This window comes from Oryzias latipes, chromosome 15, assembly GCF_053564925.1.
Source record: "Oryzias latipes strain Hd-rR chromosome 15, Olatipes_Hd-rR_3.1".
NCBI classification, from domain to species: Eukaryota; Metazoa; Chordata; class Actinopteri; order Beloniformes; family Adrianichthyidae; genus Oryzias; species Oryzias latipes.
This window is the reverse complement of record NC_136251.1, coordinates 26,196,754-26,218,908: the sequence shown is the minus strand read 5'-3', so window position 1 is coordinate 26,218,908 and position 22,155 is coordinate 26,196,754. Positions and strand designations below refer to the sequence as shown.

At 39.0% G+C, this 22,155-nt stretch overlaps 1 protein-coding gene across 2 annotated transcripts; it reads right to left on the bottom strand.

The window, feature by feature from the left end:
* Positions 1-846: 846 nt before the first annotated feature.
* lrrc1 (leucine rich repeat containing 1) lies at positions 847-20,743 on the bottom strand. Of its 2 annotated transcripts, none has more exons than XM_023963785.2 (14): positions 19,977-20,743; positions 14,255-14,372; positions 13,329-13,407; positions 11,823-11,912; positions 8,917-8,973; positions 8,755-8,818; positions 8,321-8,395; positions 7,337-7,481; positions 7,030-7,148; positions 6,763-6,846; positions 5,532-5,647; positions 5,060-5,232; positions 3,788-3,927; positions 847-2,109 (listed from the first exon to the last, which is right to left on the bottom strand). In XM_023963785.2, the coding sequence occupies exons 1-14, from the start codon at positions 20,133-20,135 to the stop codon at positions 1,951-1,953; spliced, it is 1,578 nt and encodes a 525-aa protein (XP_023819553.1). In that variant the 5' UTR covers positions 20,136-20,743; the 3' UTR covers positions 847-1,950. The 2 variants fall into 2 exon arrangements, with proteins under 2 accessions (XP_023819553.1, XP_078788131.1); XM_078932005.1 differs by lacking the exon at positions 19,977-20,743 and adding an exon at positions 15,992-16,082.
* Between the last annotated feature and the right edge of the window lie 1,412 nt (positions 20,744-22,155).

The following is a 22,155-nucleotide window of genomic DNA, read 5'->3' as shown; positions in this document are numbered from 1 at the left end:
ACTACTATGTCCTTAAAGACCCACTCCGATGAATATTGTGTTTTTGTTTTTAACATGGCGTTTCTCTGAAAATATCAAGGAAACTAAGCTTATATGTGCATTTCTGAGTATTTCTTAATTCAAATTACAAATCAGGAGCAGACGCAAAAAACTCCCTGCTCCACCCCATTCCGACACATCCACCTGCAGACAAATAGATCTGTGTACGTCTTCGTTTTCCTTTTCTGAGCTGGCATCCGCCTCAAAACCGTACGGCTGGATAGCTCCAAAGTTTTTGTCGCAAAACAGAGGTTACTTTCTTATGACCCGCAGCCGCTCTGCAGAAACTATGACCTAAAAAAAACGACAGTTATTTTTTCAATTTTGACAAAAAAAAAGCAAAAATGATACTAAAAAAAACCTCTGGGAATGCTTTTAAAATAGTTCAGAGTGGGACTTTCTGGACATTGTCATGGGATGTTCTCTTCACATTAAAAACTCATTCATACTTGAGCATTCTTAATAATAAAAGTGACTTTATTCACATTTCTTTATGTCTCTTTTCTGTTTTAAATTTGTCCGACACGTTTTATGTTTAGTGGAAGCATGCCGTGGTCATAAAAACATGCAGTGCGTGCAGGATGGATGGATCACTTGCAGAAAGGAAAAGCAGAAAGAGGATATGGAAACACAAACTACTGTATCCCCTCAAAACAAGCCCGTTCAAACCCAAGCTTAGTTTGGAAATTAACTTTTTTTCTTACTCTGAAATATTGAAAAACAACATCTGGCCTGAAGCTCAAACCAGCAGGTTAATAGAAAACTAAACAGAGAGAATTGTACGGCTACAAAGGAACAACAAATGAGTTGTTTAGTGTTGCACTCAGTTTATTGATCAGTGGATAAAAAGTCACCAAATCCCAAAGGCCCAGAGCCCGTTTGAGATCCGCTTTGTGCAGTTTGATCAGAAAATAGTTTAAAAACATAAAACCAACAGTTGAACCAAATTCCCCAGTCAAGTTTCTTTTGCAGTGGATTCAAACACACAACAATACCATGTACCATATAAAAAGAAGTAAATTTCTGCAACATTAAGAAGTGCATTTAAGAGGAGCGACTGTGATGAAGAGAGTTATCTTAGTGGTTAAAAGTCCTGATGCTGAATCGACACAAAAACGCACACACAGTCGTTTTTGGCATCTATTTGGAAAACAATACAAAGCAGTGAAGGACAACACATTGAGTAACATGGTTACTTTTGCATTGACTTTAATTTGTGCACCTCTTAAATCAAGATTTGATCACTCTAATCAAATCGAACTTTTACCCAAACCGAGGTCTTGAACTTCCAGAGCTCGAAAGTCAGACGGAAACTGAATAAGACATTCGACCGCTTCGGTCTTCGATTTGACGAATAAAACAGAAGATGTACTAAGCTTGGCAAAAGAGGGTTAAAAATCTTTAACAGATTAATAAACCTGCTATACATATGTATTTACACATGAGCTGCCACAATGTATAAAAGTATCAATATTCACAAAAGATTTACAATAATCAGTAGGTCCATAAACGCTTCCTATAGTTTGCCCAAAAGTTTAAAAAACTCACCCAGTGTTTTAAAAAAGATATAGAATATCTTATAATACATTTAAAAAGGTTTGTAGTGCAACTACCTAAGAAGAATTGTTTTTAAACAAGAAATTTAAAAAGTAAGATATCTTTCAGATATTAAAAAGCTGGTCAGATTACTGCCATGGGCGTCTATTCAAAAAGAGGAAGGCACAGCGGCCGTTTGCACATTTTCCACAGGACTGAAGACAGAGTAAAGTTACAGGCATCCCAGGGTTTAATCTGAGGAGGGGTAGGCCATGCCAGGATTTCTGGGTAAAAAAAAAAAAAAAAAGGACTGCAGGGTTGTGCAGGACAACACGCTGAAGACACAGGAGGCCAAAAACATCTCTGAGGTAAAGGTCACACAGACGTCGTCGCTCTGTCGGCAGCATTATTGACCTTGTTTTTGTTGGAGTCCAAGCCTTTGGCTGCGTTCATGTCGTTGCGGACGTTCTCAGCTACTTTCTTCATGGTTTTGAGCTCGCCGGGGTGGGGCGTGGCACGCCGAAGTAGCATTCCCTGAGAGGAAGAGGCGGCTCAGGTTAAAAAACAATTTAGGAGCAACTTTTTAAGTACATGTTAGTAAGAAATGAAATAGCCAGTTAATAGTCTGAGGCGTTTTTGAATGTTTTTTTGAAATATCCTGTTTGCTCTAATAACTGTTTTGAAAATCTCTCCTTAGAAAAACCCTGGCTTCTTTTAATAGATATTTTTTCATTATAGTCCACATTATTTCCAAAATATACCTCAAAAAATAAATTCTGAGTAGGAGATTTTGTCCCAAAAAAATTGAGATCAAACTGTTTTTATGTTTTTATACCAAAGACTTAAAAAAGTGTGTAAATCCAAATTTAAAATATCAAAATTATTAAAAATGGCTTAAAACCAGACAAAACTCCCCTAAATTATTATTATGAGTCATAACTCTTGTTACGTTTGTTTTAAACCAAAAATTTCAAAGCAAAGTTCAATGAAAACTACACTTATGGTGTGTTGGCATCATTTCTGTATCATTGTAAATGATCTATGTGACATCTATGTAAACGCACCGGTGAGTCAATAAGTTGGAGCTCAACATGCCAGTTAAGTCCAACTAACTGAGAATTCCCCAAATGATTTTAGGTAGAAGGCTGCGTTGCATTCAAGCCAAAAATGCTCAGCCTTCCTTTTTAGTTGCCATGGTAATAAGAGATTACCAATACTTTTGGAAAAAGGGTAAACAGATCCGTTTTTTATATATGATAAAGACAATAGATTTATGACTGTGACAGCATGTAGATGGGTGTTTATCAGGGTGTTTTAGTTGGACTGATTGAACAAATAAAGTTCCAGAGACCAGATAACAGCTGTAATTTAGAACAGGCGTTTGGGCAGGGAAGGAGGAAACCTGTAAGACAAGTGGCCGCCGTGGGCCGCCGCTGAGAGACGTACTGACGCAGATTGTTAGAGATAATCAAACTGTCGGTGCCCTATAAACACACACTCTCATGAAAATGCTGTTTTTGGTGTTTTTACCATGTTCTTGTTGCATTTTTTTGATGATGAGGAGCATAAAGAACTTTAAGCCTTAATTTTTGTTTCTAAGTATTTCTTTATCCAAATTTTTGTGAATCAGGAGGAGATTAATAAAAAAATGTCAAAGCTCCCTGCTCCGTAGCAGGGAGGGGCAGGGCTGCTTGGTGGTCCCGCCCACAACTCAAAGGGGAATTTCTAATGAACTTCTGGTGTTTTGCACTAGGAACACTTTCAAAATATATCAAAAGATGATTGGAAAAGAAAAAAATAAAACAGGAAAGCTGAAAATATTCCATGTTTCTCGAACAAACAACACCCAGACACAAATATTGACAAATCTGCAGCACATCCTACAAAGAGTCTAATGTTTGTGGTCTGGTCAGATCTGGATCACAGCTTTCAAATGTTATACAATTTAGTTCCAGATAACAAAATTCGGGCCGTTTATGACGTTAACACGCCGCCGCTTTAGCCTGAAGAATTGCTTCAGCTTTTTATCGGCTAAGTGCTCTGAACCTTCCTGGATTATACACCTCGAGTCAAAAACTGTCAATAGAAGTACAGGAGAATCCACATTTTTATTCCTATTTTGTTTTGTATTGATGAACATGGGTAAAAATATTCAATTATTTCTTCTGGTTTTTATCAATTTATTTGCTTCCTTAATGATTGCAGGTCTCACCTTATCATCGTCTTCGTCATCCTCTTCATCGTCCGCGAACTGGATGGTGCTCTTCCTGTTGGCGTCCACAGCGTTGGCCCACGTGTCATCTACCATCCCGTTAACCAGGCTGTCAAGGCCATCAAAGCGAGCAAGATTATCTGAAAGAATAAAAAAAAAAAAAGCACATATTCAGCCTCACAGAAATTCATCCAGGCACCTAAAAAAAACTGAAAGTTTCCTGTTTTTGCAGTTCTGAAACCAAGGATTGTGAGTTGGAGCATGACCCAGCACAAACAGGAGAGAGTGAAACTGCCAGATCATAGTTTCGAATCCCAGCTTAGTCACTGGCTTACAGCAACACAATCTTCCCTGCCCCCAACCACAGCCTCACTCATCTGACCTGCGCTGCTTTAAAATCTGCATTTTTGCCACGAGAGACAGAATATTACCACACAAAAACATTCGCTGGAGGATTACTTTAAAAAAAAGAAAAAACTGCAGTTTTTTTCCCCAGATCATTGTGCACAAATCTTAGGAAAATAAAATGATCACAAAATAAATTAACCACTTCCCAGTCCTAACTCCCAGTGGGAGAGCTTTCGATGGCAGCGGGCCAGCCACCACTAAGCCTCTTTAGCTGTTTAATCTACGGCATTTCTAAAAAAACACAGCCAAAGATGGCTTCAAGGGGGAGAGAGACTGAGATGTCAAAGGAGATTCCTTATGCGACCTCTTCATAACCAACACGGAGGAGGATCAGAGGGTGCAGACACATACTGCACTGATCATGGGATGATGTCGTCAAAGTCGAGGGCCACTAGACGCTCAGAGATAAAAACGGGAATTAATGACAAGCTAGACATGGAGATGTTCACTGTTCTACTCTGATGAAAATCGTGCATTTAACCTGTTTTAGTGATGATGGAGGGCATATATTGGGTAAATTAAACTCAAAATGGCACTTTTGAGTATTTCTCTTCAGGAATCAGGAGCAGACGAAAAAACGCTGTTTGAAAAGGCAGAATTGGTGAGCTACAAGCTCCCTGTCCCACGTAAACAGAGAGCTCTTAGCAAGGTAGAAGGGAAGGGGTGGTGGGGTTGCTCCACGCCAACAATCACACCCAAAACAACAAGTTTTAGCTAAAAAACTGACAGTCATAATTAAAAGACTTTTAGCATAGCTCAAAAGATGATCAAGGGGGTCTTTAGGTATCACAAAAACCTCAAAGGTTCACAAACAACAAGTTTCCGTGGGATAATATGAGAGTCTGGGACTCTTCCTCATCATACCTTTATACTCTGATTCACATGGCTGCTGGGGCAGCAGAACGCAGGTGAGCACTTTCTCTTTTGACTCAGGATCCTCCTCTGTCTGGAAGGAGAGGAGCGGCTGCGACTGGTTTTCTGACAACCACAAGGCCTTCAGCTGGAGGGTGGTCAGGGACAGCGGCAGGTAGGCAAGTCTGAACACGGACAAGAAGAACGAACTTTACCGTGTTCATGTGACACTATGGAAACATTGGACTGAAAAGTTTCCAGACAAAGACATGAATACATTTGTATGACTCAAACAGCAGACATACCCTCAGATTTTCCTAAAGACAAAACTAGAAAAATCAAACAACAAAACCCCTTCTGACAAAGATGCTCCAAAATATCAAGATAATCTTTAGGAACGAGAAGATTTGTTTCATTCCTGATGATCATGTTTTGGCCTGTTTCAACCTGCAACCCTGCCTGGGCTACACAGGGGAACACGCACCGGTTTCCAGAGACGTCGAGGACGTGCAGCTCCGTGGCCTGTGACAGCTCCGCAGGTATCCTGGTCAGTCTGTTGTCCCGCATGCAGAAGACATTCAGGCTGCAGCAGCCTCCGATCTGGAGTCAAAATACACAGGCATGTCACCAACAATGCACACATCATTGTTATGTAAATCAGCTGACAGTTACTGGAAAATTTGATTCAGAATTCAAGACGACGACAACGGAATGGTTTCATGTCAATGCATGTGGCAGGAAGACCTAAAATTAGGCACAATTAGAGCCAGTAGCCAGACAAAACAGAGAGCAGATGAGCCAGCTGAACTGCTACCAATAAATCAGCTCCGACAGAAGCACATGAGGCTCGAATATTTTAAGATCTGGCCCCCCTTAAGGCTCTGAGTTCAGTTTAAAATGTAAGAGTGTGGAAGAAAACAAGAGTAAACAAAGTGCTTAAACCCGGAAACTGTTCAGATTTATGCTCCAATTTTAAGTATCAGCCGGGGAAAAATGTGTTACAAGCAATCAGCAAAATCAATAACTCTGTCAATTGTCAGTTAGTTTAGAAAAACCCAAATCCATACTCAGGTCATGGTAACTCTGATTAGTGGGGACGTCATGCAATGTCGAGTTGAAAGTCGTGTTTGCGCAGAGAGAGCAAAACTGTTGGTTTTCTTTCAAAAACACTACAGGGCTTTGCGTCAGGAGGACACTGAGCCGTTGTGCAACATTTAAAGAAGCCTTTCAGATGAAGCGTGAGTTCACTTCAGAAGACAAGAGGCTGCCCAAGAATGTCGAACAAGAACACAATGCAGACCCCTCAGACGGCGCTGAACAAACCAGAATAACGTGCAGTCAACGTGAATGAAGGCACGACAGGCACGGCCACTGTCTCGCCACAAGAGAATTAGACTTTCTGCACACATAGCTGTCACTTTGTGCCCTTCTAGCCTATAATAACCGCTGTATATGTCACATTTGTCTGCCTCAAGACAGAGTCAACGCGAGTGCAGGAGACCTTTAAGTAACCGCATGGCTCAAGCAGGAACTACGTGCAAAATAGAAAAAGTTATGGCGTGATAACGATAACAATCATTTCTGGGCTTGGTGACAAGTACGTTATCCTAAACAGAGGGTTATAAAATGCTCAATGTTGTTTTCACATTCACAGCTGGCTTGGTGCCCCCCCCCCACCCTTCAATGTTGATTTAATTGAAATTGAAGAAGCTTACCTCCTTAGGTAACGACGTTAGCTGGTTTCTGTCACAGTTTAGGTTGAACAGTTTTTTCAGCTTCCCGATGCTTCGAGGCAAACTCTGCAGCAGTAAACAAATAAACCAAAGCAGAAGATCAACAAGGGTTTTTTTCAGACGCCCATTATCTGTTTTTACACTTCCTTTGTTATAAATATGTGGCAATCATTTTACCAAGAAGCTGCACTGAATCCACAAAGTTATTGTCAGGTCTTTGTAATCCAAAACAAGTTTAAGAAAACAAACCTTTATTTGGTTTTCTGTGAGGATGAGTTCTGCAAGACTTTCACAACTGCCAATGCTCTCCGGAAGACAATTTAGCCTGTTCTGGTCAACTTTGAGTATAGAAAGTTTCTGTAGTTTTCCTGCAATAAGAACAAACTTAAACACAGCACAGACCATTTTCCATAAACATTTAAAACTTTGGAGCAGCACACAAAGTTACACAGAAAAGTCAAAAGAACTCATATTTGTGATCTAAAAAAAAAAAGTCACAATAAATGTATATATTTTTGGTTTCATGAAGTTTTGGGAGAGCTGAGGGAAACCACACCGATGCTTTCCGGAAGAGCTTCGATGGAGTTCTGGGACACAAGCAGGTCTGTGAGATTCTCAAGGCCTCCCAACTCCTGAGGAAGTCCTTCCAGCTTGTTTTCCGACACATCCAGACAAACCAGGTTTCTGATGCGGCAAAGTGTCTGTGGTTCAGAGCAGAGAAAGAAAACAAAGGCGTATGTGAGAGACGGCGATATTACATTTGTCACATTAAGGTGTTCAATTCCAGGCATGGGGGGCCGGTGTGTCCTACATGTTTTCCAACCAACCTGCCATTGAAGCTCCTTATTGGCTAAAAACTCCTAATCCAGTTCAACAGCAGATAAGGCATGATCTCTGGAAAACCAGCAGGAGGCCGGCCCTCGAGGCCTAGATTTGGACACTCCTGCTCTACTACGCTCACACCAGGCATGGATGTCTATGGAAACGCCCCTACATGCTCGTTTTGGGTTTCCACGTTCAAAACTCTCGTGCTTACGCAAAACTACAGAAGCACGATTTCGCGGCCATTGAACTCGTGTCAAAAGTTAAACCAGTTGAACTTCGACCAATCAGGGACTTGGATTTGGTAATGATGTATGGGTAGCGTCCTTTAAAAAAAAGAAGTATCAACCGGTTGAAAATTGATCATTTGCCTGGCCAGAATTATATGACACCAATAGAGCTGAGAAATAAAAAGCCTGTAGCGGGATTGGAGAGATTTGCACCGCTTCGACATTTCGCACCAAGCCTCTTCCAAATGCTCGTACATGTGCTAATGTCAGATAGTGACAGTCCAAACAAAAGCCTGTTAAAGAATACCAGTTAAGCGCCTTCCTGAACGGGCATCACATGCTTTGTCTGTACATAGCATAATAACTCTAAAATGATTCACTACAGTTTCACTTTAAGAAAAGTGAGGTTAGACGAAACCTAAACCAAAAAGATTTCAGTAACAGAAACACATTTCAGGTTAAAAAATGTAAATGCAAGGTCGCCTTACCGCAGGAAGTTCAACCAACTGGTTTCCATCAAGCCACAGTTCCTTCAAATTGGAAAGATTGCCTATAGATTTAGGCTACAAAGAAGAAAAAAACATAAGAAAAGCAATAAGAATTTAGACAAAAATAACATCAAAACAGTAAACAATTGTCTATTCTTTCATAAAAATATATAGTAGTTCCTCAAAAGTCCTACTCAATTTAATCAGATTTTTTCTTGTCAATATTGCAATAAATATGCAAAAATTGTGATTAAGACATGACTCAGAGAGTATATATATATATATATAGATGAACTGTACTGAAAAACATAAATCTGGAATTGAATCCGTCTGGAAATAACATGAGTAAGGAAGTGGGAAAATGGGGATTTGTTTGTTGTGTGATGTCTTCAGGGAAACAAAAGCACTTAAAAGTCAACGTTAAAATGACTCACCAATTCTTCCAATTCATTACTGCCCAAGTCGAGCCCTTCCAGTTTGTGAAGCTCAGACAGAGAACTGTAAATGAAGGAAGCAAGTGAGGTGGGAATGCAGCAAGATGGAGATCTAAACAGAAACCGTCCATAAATCACTCAACAAGGTAAATGTGAACTTACTCTGGCAGGAATGTCAGGATATTTTCTCTTAGTTCTAGGGATACTAAATTGGAAAGGCTGCAATGACAGAAAAACATGGAAAACTATAAGTTTGGAGACGAGGATGGCCACAAAAGGCAGTAGGACTTTGTTATCAGATGTCTCAGAACAGGAAGTAGTTTGGAGGTGTGTCAGTCTTATCAAGGCAGCAAAATTGCAGCAGTATAAACATGTTGCATAAAAAGGAAAATGAAAAATGACCAAAAGAGAGCAAAATCAGGAATTATCTGCTGGAATTAGGGCCTTTTGGTTCCCAAGTACAGATGAGATGTTTTCAGGAATTTAGTCAACAAAAAAAGAAATAGAATTATAAATAATAGACATGTTTTTTTTATAATTAAAACTTCTCATACATGTAAAATCAGAAACCAAAAATCCTTAATAAACAATGACAGACTGCTGCTACCAGAGTGTTTTTTACCAAACTGTGTTAATGGACTGAAAAAGTCTCTGCAGATTAAACCCTGATGTAATTTTTACCCTTTTGGTTGCTTGTTTCATCACTTTCTGAAACACTTCCAGCGAAGAGCTCTAACTGTTATGTTCATTTCCTTTCTTCCCCTGAAGGGTTGCAGGCCCTCAGTCGCTGCGCTAGTCAAGATAAATACGACACGTGTGTGGAGAACAGGCTGTACCAAGAGCCGAAGGAGGGAGGAGAGCTAACACAGGATGAGAACCGCTCCGGTGTCTGCATGTTGGCAACCAAAATAAACTAGTAAACCTAAAGCTGGTTGGGTCTCTAAACTACCGGTAGTTATTTAAATAAACCCAAAGTCTTGTGGGGAAAGAGGAAAAATCTCTTTTTAGAAATGAAAATCGCATATAGAGGGCAAACAAGTTATTTAAGAAATGATGTGAATAAAAACACAATAATCAAAATTTACACAAAACACAAAACACACAATAAACACAATTTACAAAAATGTAGGGTTTTTAAAGTTCCCCTTCAAATTTAAAGTCCCCCCTTGATCACCTTTTGATCTATATTAATCATGGGTATGCCATTTTTAGCAAAAAAATCAAAAATCTGTGTTGTATTGTCAGAACTGTATTATACATTCACTTCTAAACTGTGGACGGGACTGTTGGCGCAAAGCAATCCCGCCCCCGTTCCTCTCCCTGCTGCTGAGAGCTCAAAGCAGAAAGATTTTGGCAAATAAGCTCATTTTTCAAACTGCATTTTTTATATCTGCTCCTTAGATGAAAAACAATCTGAATTAAAAAAACGCAGAAATGCAATTTTAAACTTAATTTTGATTTTCAAATAAAAAATGTCCCAAGAACATTTTAAAAACATCAAAAACACTATTTTCATCCCAGTGGGTCTTAAAACATTCAAATAAAGGCACATTGTCTACTGTCATCATACATTAATTTGAGATTTTTGTTCTGAACAAACAACTGGAATGTTTATTTTTATCGTTACATCAACCAGCCACAACAAAAGCTTGGAGGCCGTCTTAATTCAACTTATTTAGAATCCACTAGAAGCCTATTTAAGCACCACAGAGCTTTGATTTCTTCTGATGTCTGCTACAGTTCTATCTCCTTAAGTCCATCTCCTTCAAGGTTTAAATTCAGCTTAGTATTAATATCCAGAGATCTGCTAAAACAACCCAGAAGACGCACTAACCTGAAACTTCAATAACATCTTAGAAAAGGGCTCAACGGAAAAAGGCTGGAGTCAGACAGGCCTTTTATTTATAATTACAAACCAACAAGACCTTTACCTTTTAAAATGAACAAATTTACAAACAAGACTGTTTAAAATTCTAAGGTAAAATTTCCCAGAGTTTAACTGTTTTATGACAAAATTAAAAGCTGCAAAATAGGCTTGTTTAATCTTTGATAAAGAATAAATTCTATACTACCACTACAATTGCTTTAATGGAACTGCTTTTAACCCCAGGACGTTCTGATGTTTTGTGCGCTCAAAAACCCCATAGCATGCTAGAGCAAAGCAATGTCCACGAATGAATATTTATCAGTCCTAAAATCGCTGCATTTAAAAATGTATAAAAATCATGCAGAGTCTGAAAAGTATCAGCACATGGCTGTAGGCTTACAAGGCAAGGCAAGTTTATTTGTACAGCACAATTCGTACACAAAGTAATTCAAGGTGCTTCACAAAACAGAAAAATGCATTCAAATCACAATACATCATAGAAATAATCAACGTAAAATTTACTTTAAAAGAAAAGAAAAAATGTGAAAATTGATTTAAAAATAAAGGAAAGAAAGGAAAGAAAAGTGCAGATAGGACCGTTTAGTTGTATACACGGCTGAACAGAAATGTTTTAAGTCTAGATTTGAACATGAACACAGAAGAGGCCTGTCTTACGCCTTCAGGGAGGCTGTTCCAGATTTTAGCTGCAGAATATTGAAACGCTGATTCCCCTTGTTTAGTTCTGACTCTGGGATTCAACAGGAGGCCGGTCCCTGAGGTCCTCAGAGTACGAGATGGTTCATATGGCACTAACATGTCAGAGATGTACTTTGGTGCTCGGCCATGGAGAGACTTGTACACAAGCAAAGCTGCACCAGACAGGCCAGTACCAGATTTCTGATTTTTATCCAAAAAAATAGGTAACACTATCAGAAATGAGAAAATAACTGAGATCTATCAATAGGAAACCATTGCAGGAAACTGGCAAAAAAAAAAAAAAAGAAAAAGGGCAGACGGAGGTGGTGGTGCCTTTTTAAAACTCCGCGTCCACACCTAGAAATACAACTAGATCCTAAAGAGGCCGGAAACGATGGGAACACGCCCTGCACACCTATATGTGCTGTTTACTCACTAAACAAAGTGACAAATACTTTTCAGAACTCATGAAACCGCAGAACGGAAGCACAGCAGAACTACTCACTTTCCAAAGTCGTCCGGAAGACGCTGTAGAGAAATGTCGTTGATGGAAAGGCACACCAGGCTCTGTAGATCTGGAAAGGTTGCAGGTAACCTAGAAAAAACACAATCAAAAAGGAGTAGACATGAGAAGACAGCCTTTTCAGATCATCCCTTTGTGTTCACTCTTTCGCAGCTATCCAGCCATACAGTTTTTATCCAGATGCCAGCCAAGACGAGGAAAAAGGAAGACGTACATGGATCTAGTCGTCTACACGTGTTGCATCAGAATGGAGCGGATTTGAACGAAGAAATACTTAGAAGTTCCGTTTATAGAACTAGGTTTGCAAAGTGTTTATTCATAGCTCAACAGATTTGGTTTTCGTAGAAGTTTGAAAAATAAATCTAATGTTAATCAAGTTCAATAAACTCTAAATTGAAAGGAGACATTTCTAATTGAGAAATGATATACAGGCAAACAAAAATACTTTTAAAAAGTGGATGTGTTTAATAATGTTATAGTGATCTCTAAAAGATGGAGTTTGGTGCAGATTAAACCTGGTTTAAGATAGAAACGCATAATCTATAAACTAAAAAAATGCTGCACATTTACTCTGTAATTTGTTGTTTTTTCCACGAGTTTAAAATAAACTTATATATTATATATATATTAAACTTTTTGTAGTAGATTAGGCTGAAAGAACTTTATTTTGCAAATGACTTTGACTCTACAGCAGTGAATGAAGTGATCAGAATAAAACCCACAGCAGCTTGCAGAGATGTGCTTCTACTCTGCATACTGCTGATTACAGACACATCATCTGCTTGCTCAAACAAGAACAAACACATAAGCTGTTTATGACCGCAGCATCAACTAATGAGTCTATTACCATGCTTGTTGGGATGGCATAGTAACAAGCATTGATACTTTTAGCTTCAATTGAACTCTGGTAACCTTTTTTTTAAGGCAGCTCTTGAAAACGTCCAAGAGTCTTTTCTGTGGAATAACAGAATTAAAGAATGAAACATGAATCTGTTCAATATTATATTTATCCCTGAAAGATCTCTTGCCTTATTTTTAATTGATTATTTTTTATAATCTAATAATCAGATATTTTAAAGTGACAAGAAAGGGCTATCACATACCTGGGATTAAACTCTTATACTAAAAAAAATCTATACTTAACTGTAAAACAAGTGGAAAAATTGAATGTACAAGAGGGGGGGAAAGCTTGTGTGTGTGCATAATTGTATTGAACAGCCATGACTGCGTAACATCGATCGTGCTTTGTTGTCTGCTAAACTAAACTGCAAGGCCATGAGCCATTGTTCATGCTGAGGTGCAAATTAGAGCTCATCTCACCTACAAAATAAAAGCATGCTAAGCACAATCAGTCAAGCAGAAAAAAGCACCTAAAGCCAAAAAAGAAAATGTAGACAGCATAAGAAACATTTCTCCACAGAAAACACAAATATGCTTTTTTTATTTGACTGTTTACCTATAATAGAAAAAAAATATTTTGAAAATTACCGTGTTAATGGATTTCCACTGAAATCTGCCACTTGGAGGGCTTTACAGTGCGAAATGCTCTCAGGAATTTCATACACATCTAAAGGGAAGAAGACAAAGTCACAAAACTTCTTGAAACAAATTCCAAGGATCCTAAAGCCATGGTGATGAATTAAAAGGCAAAAATTAATTACATGTATTTTGCAAACCAAAGACGTATTTTTGCTTCAGCAAAGAAATTGAAAGAATGTTGACATGGACAGAGCGTAAAAGAAGAGCAGGCCGTCCTGTTTCCTTTACCTCTTCTGCTTTTATTTCCATAACTCATGAATTCTCCTGAATAAACATGCACAAACAGATGGAGGATCTATGTCCTTTCCTGGCTACAGTCCACCGTTCCGTGTTGCCAGCTTTAATGGAATTTTGTTCAAAATGATAAATATGTTAAGGAGAACAGGAAGTTCACGGCCCAGCGTGGCTCTGAACAGCTTCACCTGCAGCTTTCGCCACTGTTCAGGGGAGTTTTGTAGGTCCAATTTGCTTTTTATGCATAAAAAAAACTAGTTTGTATTTTAACATTCATCAGTTTTCATTTTTCCACTACCGTAACTCTTCAACCGTTTACGCAATTAACGTAAGCGGCCTTGTGCTAATACGGAACATTTTACAGTAGTAAATCGATGACCTGATCTATGTAAATCGGCTGATTTTGTTGCGGAGAAAAATGGCACTTACAATTAGTTATCTGTTCAAAGCGAATATGACAAGCCCTTTTTTCCCCACGTTAATGAGATAAACGGTTAAAAAGGTTTATGGGATGTCAGAGAGAGTGTTAGTTAGGTGTGGCCGGCGACATCTCCAATGTTAAAGGGTCAATCACTGTACTTCATGTGGTGTTATAGTAAAACACACTGAATCCTGAATCATCTAACATTTAGCTAACTTACCATTTCGAGATACATCCAGGTCTACCAGCAGCATGAGGTTGGCTATTTCCGGTGGAAGGACTTGGATCTCATTGTCACTTAAAGTCAGTTTTCGCAGTTTTAACAGCTGGAATAGTTCCTAAAAGGACAAAAACCAAACATAAAAATGGAAAATACATCAACCCATGTATGATTACATTTGTAACACATAATTAATATTTACAACTGGTACTGTTTATTAGTATTTGTCAAATTGTTGTATGAAACCATGACCAGAGTTTAAGGTTTTGCAGACAGAGCAAAACATCCAGCCACTCCTTTGAATCTACTACTGTGTGACCATTTCTGAAGAAAAACTCACAGCTGTTCTGAAAAGATGAGTCATTTTTTTTCTTTTTTCTATGATTGTTTTGGTTGTTAACCACCGGGGTATAAAAAAAAAAAAAGAGAAGAAATGGGACCAGTCATAACTCGTATGTTCAGTTCCTGTCACTGCAACCAAACCTGCTGCATCCGTGTCTGAGGTTTTTATCAACACCTGCATGTTTCTGCCCATGACAAGATAGTTTTGCTGGATATAGTTTAACAAACAAAGATGGAATTTGACACATAAGGGTTGGAGTCAGGCAGCTTGAAGATTACTTAATCTACTGCACTGGATGGAAACCACCTGATCCTCTAAAAGAGATCTACTTCAGTTTTGCACAGAGCTTTGAAATTAGAGTCCTATTGTGTCTACCTTTTGTTAGAACTCATCCTAAATGACTTTTTGTACATAAAAGATTCAAATTAAAACGATTTCTGGACTAAAGTCTTCATGATGCAGCGACAACAGGACCGACATCATGCTCGTTTAAAAGAAAAAAAACTAGCATCATGGGAGAAATAAGCAAACCAGTACAGATGTAGGGCAACAACATGGCCTGAAGATTCAATTTTGCTTTAGCATGAAAAGAAGAACTTGTGAATTTCCCTTCAGGGCTTAATATTTCAAACCGCTTCGAGTTAGCAGGTGTGTCATATAGAAAGACTGGTCCAAAAATGCAGTTTAAAGAAAAGGTATAAAGAACACCACCAGCTCCCATTTATGGATGTAGGTAAATGATTGTGCCAGTTCTTTAATATTTAACATAGCCCCACTTTAAACCTGCTGTGGTTTGGGAAAAAAAAGCCTAAAAGACATGTTTCCAAAACGACTGAACGCAGCTACATTTTCCACAAATCTGACATCAGTTATCTTCAAGGCATTTTGGATACCATCTGTAAAGAGTGTTTGTCATTATCCATGGTCTGTATTCAGAAACCGATAAAGTGTGTGCATAATAAATAAAGCCTAAGAGTCCAAAAGTCAAACTCCACCCTGTCGTAACATGTTCATGTCATTCCAAGGTCTTAAGATGGTTCAGGCTGTAATCCGCCGCTGCATCAAGCAAACAATATTGTTGTAATGTTTGGGCCTCCATATCCGACCAGCCTAATTTCACTTTCAATGCTGCAAAACAAAGGTTAAATCCATCTGTGTGCAGCAACTCTGCTAAACCAGTGTGAACCACAAATGAAAGCAGTTGGGGATTGGTTTCCTCCCAGTATCATTTCCAGAAAAACAGATTTTGTCAGATTATATCAGTGAATGTTAGGAACACAGCTCAGCTCTGTAAAAAAAAAAGAAAAAAAAACAGGGATAGCTGTCTCATCTCAGCAACAAAGACAATCTGAAGAAAACCAGAGAGCAATGCTCAAGCAGGTCCCATGTCTCACCAGCTGTTCTGCTGCTAAATAGCATCAGACATCGAGAGACCTCCAAGGACGGCAGAGGCTAACCTGTTCTTCCTGTTAGCGTCATTTAGCACCTCACCCCAAACAGTCCTCAGAGACTGAAACTCAAAACAAAGACACGTCAAGAAGAAACTTTTCCACAGTAACGCATTTTCTCTGCTCAGCACTTGCTTTAGGAAATCGAGTGAAGTTACAGCAGGTTTTTAGGGTTGTGGATTTTTTTTTTTTTAAATAAAATGTAATCAAAACTTGAATCTGAGCCACAGCCCTTTTGGGCAAAGATTTCCAAAAGGCGAGTTGGTGTTGAAGGTTTTGTGGGGTCCAACATTTAATGGTGGGGTTAAAAGTAGTTTGCACAAATATGCTGGATCCACACTAATTATATATCACAAAATAGGCCACTGGAGTTCTGAACTTCTGCCAGACATTTTACCAGATGATCCACCTTTAGAACGCTTCCTGTGGATCACATGAGAGTGAGCGAGTCACTCCCATCAGTGACTTTCTGCTCCTGCATTTACAATATGCTTTTCACCACTTCAGACAGATAAGTTCTGTTGCTTCCTGCCCAAAATTGACATAATTTTCTCTCCATCACCACCATGACTGAGAGCACAATTTCTGAAATGTCTAAAGGAAAACATAAAAAATGTACAATTAAAAAAATGAATATTTCTGATGAGTGAATTAATTTTTAGAAGAAGAAAGTGTTTACGTGAATGTCACTTGAATGTTCAAGAAAACAAAGCTGTCAATATTAAAATGGTTTTTTCCCCAAAGAGTCAAAAGTCTTTGTACATATATAACTCTGTATAATAATTTCCGCTAAAGAAAAAGCTACTGAACATTTTTTTAAATAACAGCAAACTTCACAGATGAATGCTGTCTCTATTATAGCGACACTATCTTCTATTTCCAAGTAGTTGCAGGGCTTTGGCCAACTGCAGACAGAAAAACCTGTTCAGAGCCCCAAATACTTCCCATTCCTCATTCAGTCTGTTTCACCTGAGCTGAGAATAGTAGAAACTACATTCTCTTTCCCTTGATGAATGGACTAGAACATTTCAGTAGTCACCCAGCCTCATGGGCTCCTTTTGTGTTTAGTTCCTCACTTTAAGTGCCATTAATTAAGCAAACAAATGCTCTTTACAAACCAAACAAAGAAACCAGAGAGGCATATTGGTCAGGAGGGAACAAGGAAACAAGGTTATTGTTTGCAGATAGTTCTTACATTAAAGCTCTAAATCCTATCTCCTATGATCATTTTGTGAAAATCTTTCCCTTATTCAGCAATTTTTGGGGTGTACTGATTGAAACGTCTGCTGGTGTTTGACGTGTCTCGTCTTGTCTCTACAGAAGCACACCTTTGCTGTTTGAGCTTGCCGTTAAAACAGCCTCTGCGCTTTTATCTGCCTGCTGGCAGCTATGATTGATCTGAAAGCGGCTTTGGTAGGGCCATAGTAAAGCTAGCGGGCAGCGGTAATTCAGTACTTTTTAGGCTATTTTGGATGAAGTCGCTGCAGTTTATCCTTTTAAACATTTCCTGTGTAAACTCAACAGGAGGAAATGACACTAAGAAGGCAATAACATTTTATCTTAACAACATGCAAATAATCAAGCGCCTATCCTTTAGTCGGATGCACAGAAGAAACACCAACGTTTTGCTATTCTTGTGTAAGTGCCTCTCACATTGAAAATAGACCTGCCAATCACAGAGACCAATGTGTGACAAGATTCACAATAAATTAATCAGAAACACAAACATTTGTTCGACCAAGGCTACAACAAAACTCACAATGCTGTCTTTGTTTTTACCCAGAATTCCTTGTTTCTGGGTATTTCCTTATGTGCCAAGTAAGCACAGATATCGTTTCCAACTGAAACCAAAAGTCTGACCTAATTTCCAAACAGCAAATCTAATTTACTCTTATTTTTATTTTATTTTCGTTTTAAGCAGTCTCTTGCAAACTAATCATCCAGCAATGTTAATGAAGCCTTCTTAACAAAAAAAAAAACAAAAAAAAACACCAAAGCTTGTGTAGGATCTGAACATAAAAGTGGATAATAGTTAATCCAAACAATAATTTCTTAAGACACACACAAAACCTGCAGGTTTTGAGGCCAGGAGAGTTTTATTAAGAATGTTATGTTACATTGTGTCCTAGTGTGTGTAAAACTGTAAACCACCAGCTGAAAGTCTTTTAGGATCCAGTGAGAACAGCTCAGAAAATTCCTAAATGAAAAGGTTTTCTTAGAAAAATGTCAAGTTAACGATGAAAAAAACGGATAGTGCAATTCCAGGTAATGTCAGAACAAAAGTCAAGCATCTTTGGATTCAAGGTATTCTATAAAAAGTTGTCAGTGAGTTAATAGAGCCACAAAATCAGCCAATTGAGTTTTATTAAAGAAAGACAAAAAGCAGAGAGGTGTTTATAAGCTGTAGGATACGATATATCGGGTTGTCAGGCAAGTAGTATTTCAAGAAACCGGAAACCCCATTGTTTCTACTCACAAAACGTAAAGTTCCACCAAATTAGGTCATTTCTGTGCATTCCTTCAATACTAAACCAGAGTTTACAGGTCCAATGTAAGTCCCACTTCAATCCTCTGTTGTAAGCGTTCCTAGTGGTTTTTTAATTATGGTAATGATTTCATTTTTAGCCTAAATATAAATTTAAACAGACTATTCAATCATCTTCTAAACCCGTTTGGTCCCTTTCGGGGTCACGGGGGCTGCCGGAGCCCATCCCAACCACTCCTGGGCGAAGGCAGGCGACAAATCGCCAGTCTGTCAGAGGCTTAAAGTGACTATTGGCACGTAGTTTTCAAAATATGTGAAGCAAGCGCTGAAGATTTCTTTGCTGCACGAACCCAGAGGAAGGGTTAAGGTTAGGGTTAGTATAAAATGTGTAACCAGCGACATTTAGCCTTGAGTGCACTTAAAATACGCGCGGGGGTAATGCAGCAATGTGCATCATGTGTGGCCAACATGAATTTTTATCAGTTTTTGTGCTTGATCGCATGTAAGCATGTGCAAATAACATCAGACTGCTAGCTTACAACCCCAAGCTCGCATTAGCGGCGCCACTTGTGAGCAATTTCGTACAGTTTTGAGCCAGATGCCAGCTGGATGAGGGGGGAAACAGACGCACATGGTTCTATTTGTCTGGAAGTGGAAGCATCAGAATGAAGCGGACAGACTTGTGGGATTGTAGCACCTACTACTGCTACAAACCTTCCCCAAAGGTATTTTTTCGTCTGCTCCTGATTCACAACAATCCGAATTTTTTTTTAAAAAAAGCTCAAAACAGCTATTTTAAGCTTAATTGTCTTTAAATATGTCCTCCATTGTGAGGAAAAATGCTAAAAGAACATGTTAAAAACAAGGTGTTCATTGGCGTGGGCCTTAAAATGATTGAACCTTATTATAAAGTATCACCCATAGTCACAAATTAAAACAAGCTGGGTATTTTTTTATCAGTTTCTGATCAGTAGGTTTTGTCGCTGTCGGTTTGTTGTGGTTTGTCACACAGGAAGACTCACAGTTTAACCCCCTGCTGTTACAGATCATGTTTGAAACCCACAAAGGCTACCTGACCTCAGCATCTGTCAAAACAGGTTTGTCATACCAGAAACAATGTCCGGGATGTTTTGTTTTCTGCTGTGCGTGATCCGTGTCTGACTGGGGACTGCAAAGAAAATGTGTTTACGATTACAATCTGGCAAATACTTTCAGTCACTCTGCGCTGGGTGGTGCATTTAAAGAGATTTTTTTTTTTCCAGAAGCAGCGTGTCTTCCCTGCTGATCTTGCGTAAATTTTTGTCTCCCCGGGTCCCACAGGATCCCCATGAATCAGCCCAGTTAGCAGCTTTTGTCGGAAACGCAGGAGACACATGCTGGCCTCAGTGTGAACCTGGTGCTGGGGTTTTTTTGTTTTGTTTTGTTTTGTTTCGTTTTTCCACTCACCTTGGGTAGCTGTCGGATTTGGTTGGCATCCAACTGCAGCTCCTCCAAACTCCGTCCATAGCGAAAAATCTCATCGGGCACATAGAGGAGGGAGCGGTGGCGGTAATCGATCACTTCAACGTGGCGGTTACACCGCCAAAGGGGTATGCAGTTAAACATCACGGGGGAGGAGGTGGGAATAAATCCCCTATCCCTGCGATAAACAGGCAGCCGGGAGGAGGAGGTGGAGGAAGAAGAGGGGGATGCAACAGATTGCTTACAGCGGGACGGCCCGGAGCACGATTACCCGCCGAAAGGACGGGCGCGAGGCAGCAAACTCACAACCTCCAAACGGCCGTCGTAAAAACGATGAAAACAAACTTTTGATAATAACGAGCGACTGTTTGCCAAGTTCCGGAAACCATGAGCTCAACTCTCCGCCGTTGTCTCACTTTGCAGCTTTTCCCACCAGACACCTGTTTTTTCTTTTCTTTACTCTTCTTCCTCTCGTCCCCCGTCGCTTCACGGCGACCATCCGCCGCTTTCAAAAAACTCCGCGTGAAAGCAAAAGGCGTTGTGTCACCGCGGCCAAGCGGGGCATTCTCACGCTTTTCGGGGTTAGTTTGAGCTCCTCTGCCGGAGTTAATTTCCTCTCCCGTCCAGTTTCTGACCCGGAACATTCACTCCCTCATTCCTGGCTGACGTCATGGCGGCATGCCGCTCCTCCCTCCTCTGGTTGGCCCCGTCCCGCTCGAGGCCGCCATGATGGGGCGGAGGGGGGCGGGGGTGTTAAATATTCCACCTCAGTGTGTATTTATACTTAAACCAAATACCTTTCCATATAGCTGCGCTGTGGGGGGATTAAAGGACGGCGGTATGATAATCTATAGGGATTTTTATTGGATACATCAAATAAACGTTTTATTTCCTCTTTCACTATTAATTTAAAAAGCAAAATGCCTGCAATATTAGCTCAAAACTGCAATGAGGGAGAAGTGTTACTTAAAAATTAATTTACTGGAGTAGAAATAAATATAACTTTTTTTAAAAATTGAGGAAAACTTAAGTACAGACGCCGAAAACAGCCAATCCAACTTTTCTTTTTCTTTAATAACAATCGCGTTTTAAAAAGTAGAGTAGACCGTTTTTGACTTGAAACGTCAATTCACAACTAAAAATGGTCTTAAAACACATGCAATTTTTTAATAAAAAACTTCAAACATATTTAAAAAATAATTGAACTTATAAATCTCACAAATTCTAATGATTCCAAAGTATTTTTTTGTCTAAATGTTCCCAAAAATGTGTCAGAAAAGGACATTTTGAAAAACTAGGGGTTTAACGATAAATCGACTTAATCGATTAATTAATTTATGCTCCTACGATCAAACCACATCAATCTGTCTGATGCAAGTTTTTATTCAAATCGATCTTTACCTTTATAAAATTGTTTCAAATTGAAATGAATAAATTATATTAATATTGGAAAATACCATTTGGTTTGAGGCACGGTAGGTTTATCCTACTCAAACAAAGGCTTGTCCAAAGTCCGGCCCTTGGTCCAATTGCAGCCCTTGTTTAAATTCAGCTCCTGTCATAAAATCAATACTATGCAGCCCCGGCACTTTTTAAAAACCGTTTTTTACCATTTGTGTATTGTAAATGGTTAAATTAGGTTATAAACCATCTTAAACATGTTGCAACACAAGTGTGTGACACTTTCTGTTCCAATTCTAAAATTATGACTGCAAAACAAAATAAATCAATTTAAGTTGACAGAGAGGGCCACCACTTTCAGGACATGTTTAAAGTATCTTGGAGTATATTTTGTATTGAAACAAAAACATTTGAGTCTGTCCAATAGTTCATTAGACTGGCTGTTTTCAGGAAGTTCAATATCAAGAGCCCTGGCCTAGAAGATGTGACATGCTAACTGATATGAAGCTTACTGTGAAGGAAGGTGCATGATCTTTAAATATGAAAATCAAAGTGATTCTGGTAAAAATTGTATTTAGCTGTTTTTTAGATCTACCTAAAGAAATTAAAAATACACCATTGCAATAAAATTTCCACTAAACAGTTCAGTTGCATTTAATGTGATAAGGGTTCAAAGAATGCAAGGCAAATGGTTGGCTCTCACACATTTTCAACTCACCAAATCTGGCCCTCTTTGCAAAAAGTTTGGACATGCCTGCTGCAA

Coding starts and splice junctions, on each gene's coding strand:
- lrrc1 (XM_023963785.2), bottom strand. CDS start 20,135: ATGTTTAACTGCATACCCCTTTGGCGGTGTAACCGCCACGTTGAAGTG. Junction 8,396..8,754: donor GTAATGAATTGGAAGAATTG/GTGAGTCATTTT, acceptor TCTTCTTTGTAG/CCTAAATCTATAGGCAATCT. Junction 2,110..3,787: donor ATGACGAAGACGATGATAAG/GTGAGACCTGCA, acceptor TCTTCCTCTCAG/GGAATGCTACTTCGGCGTGC.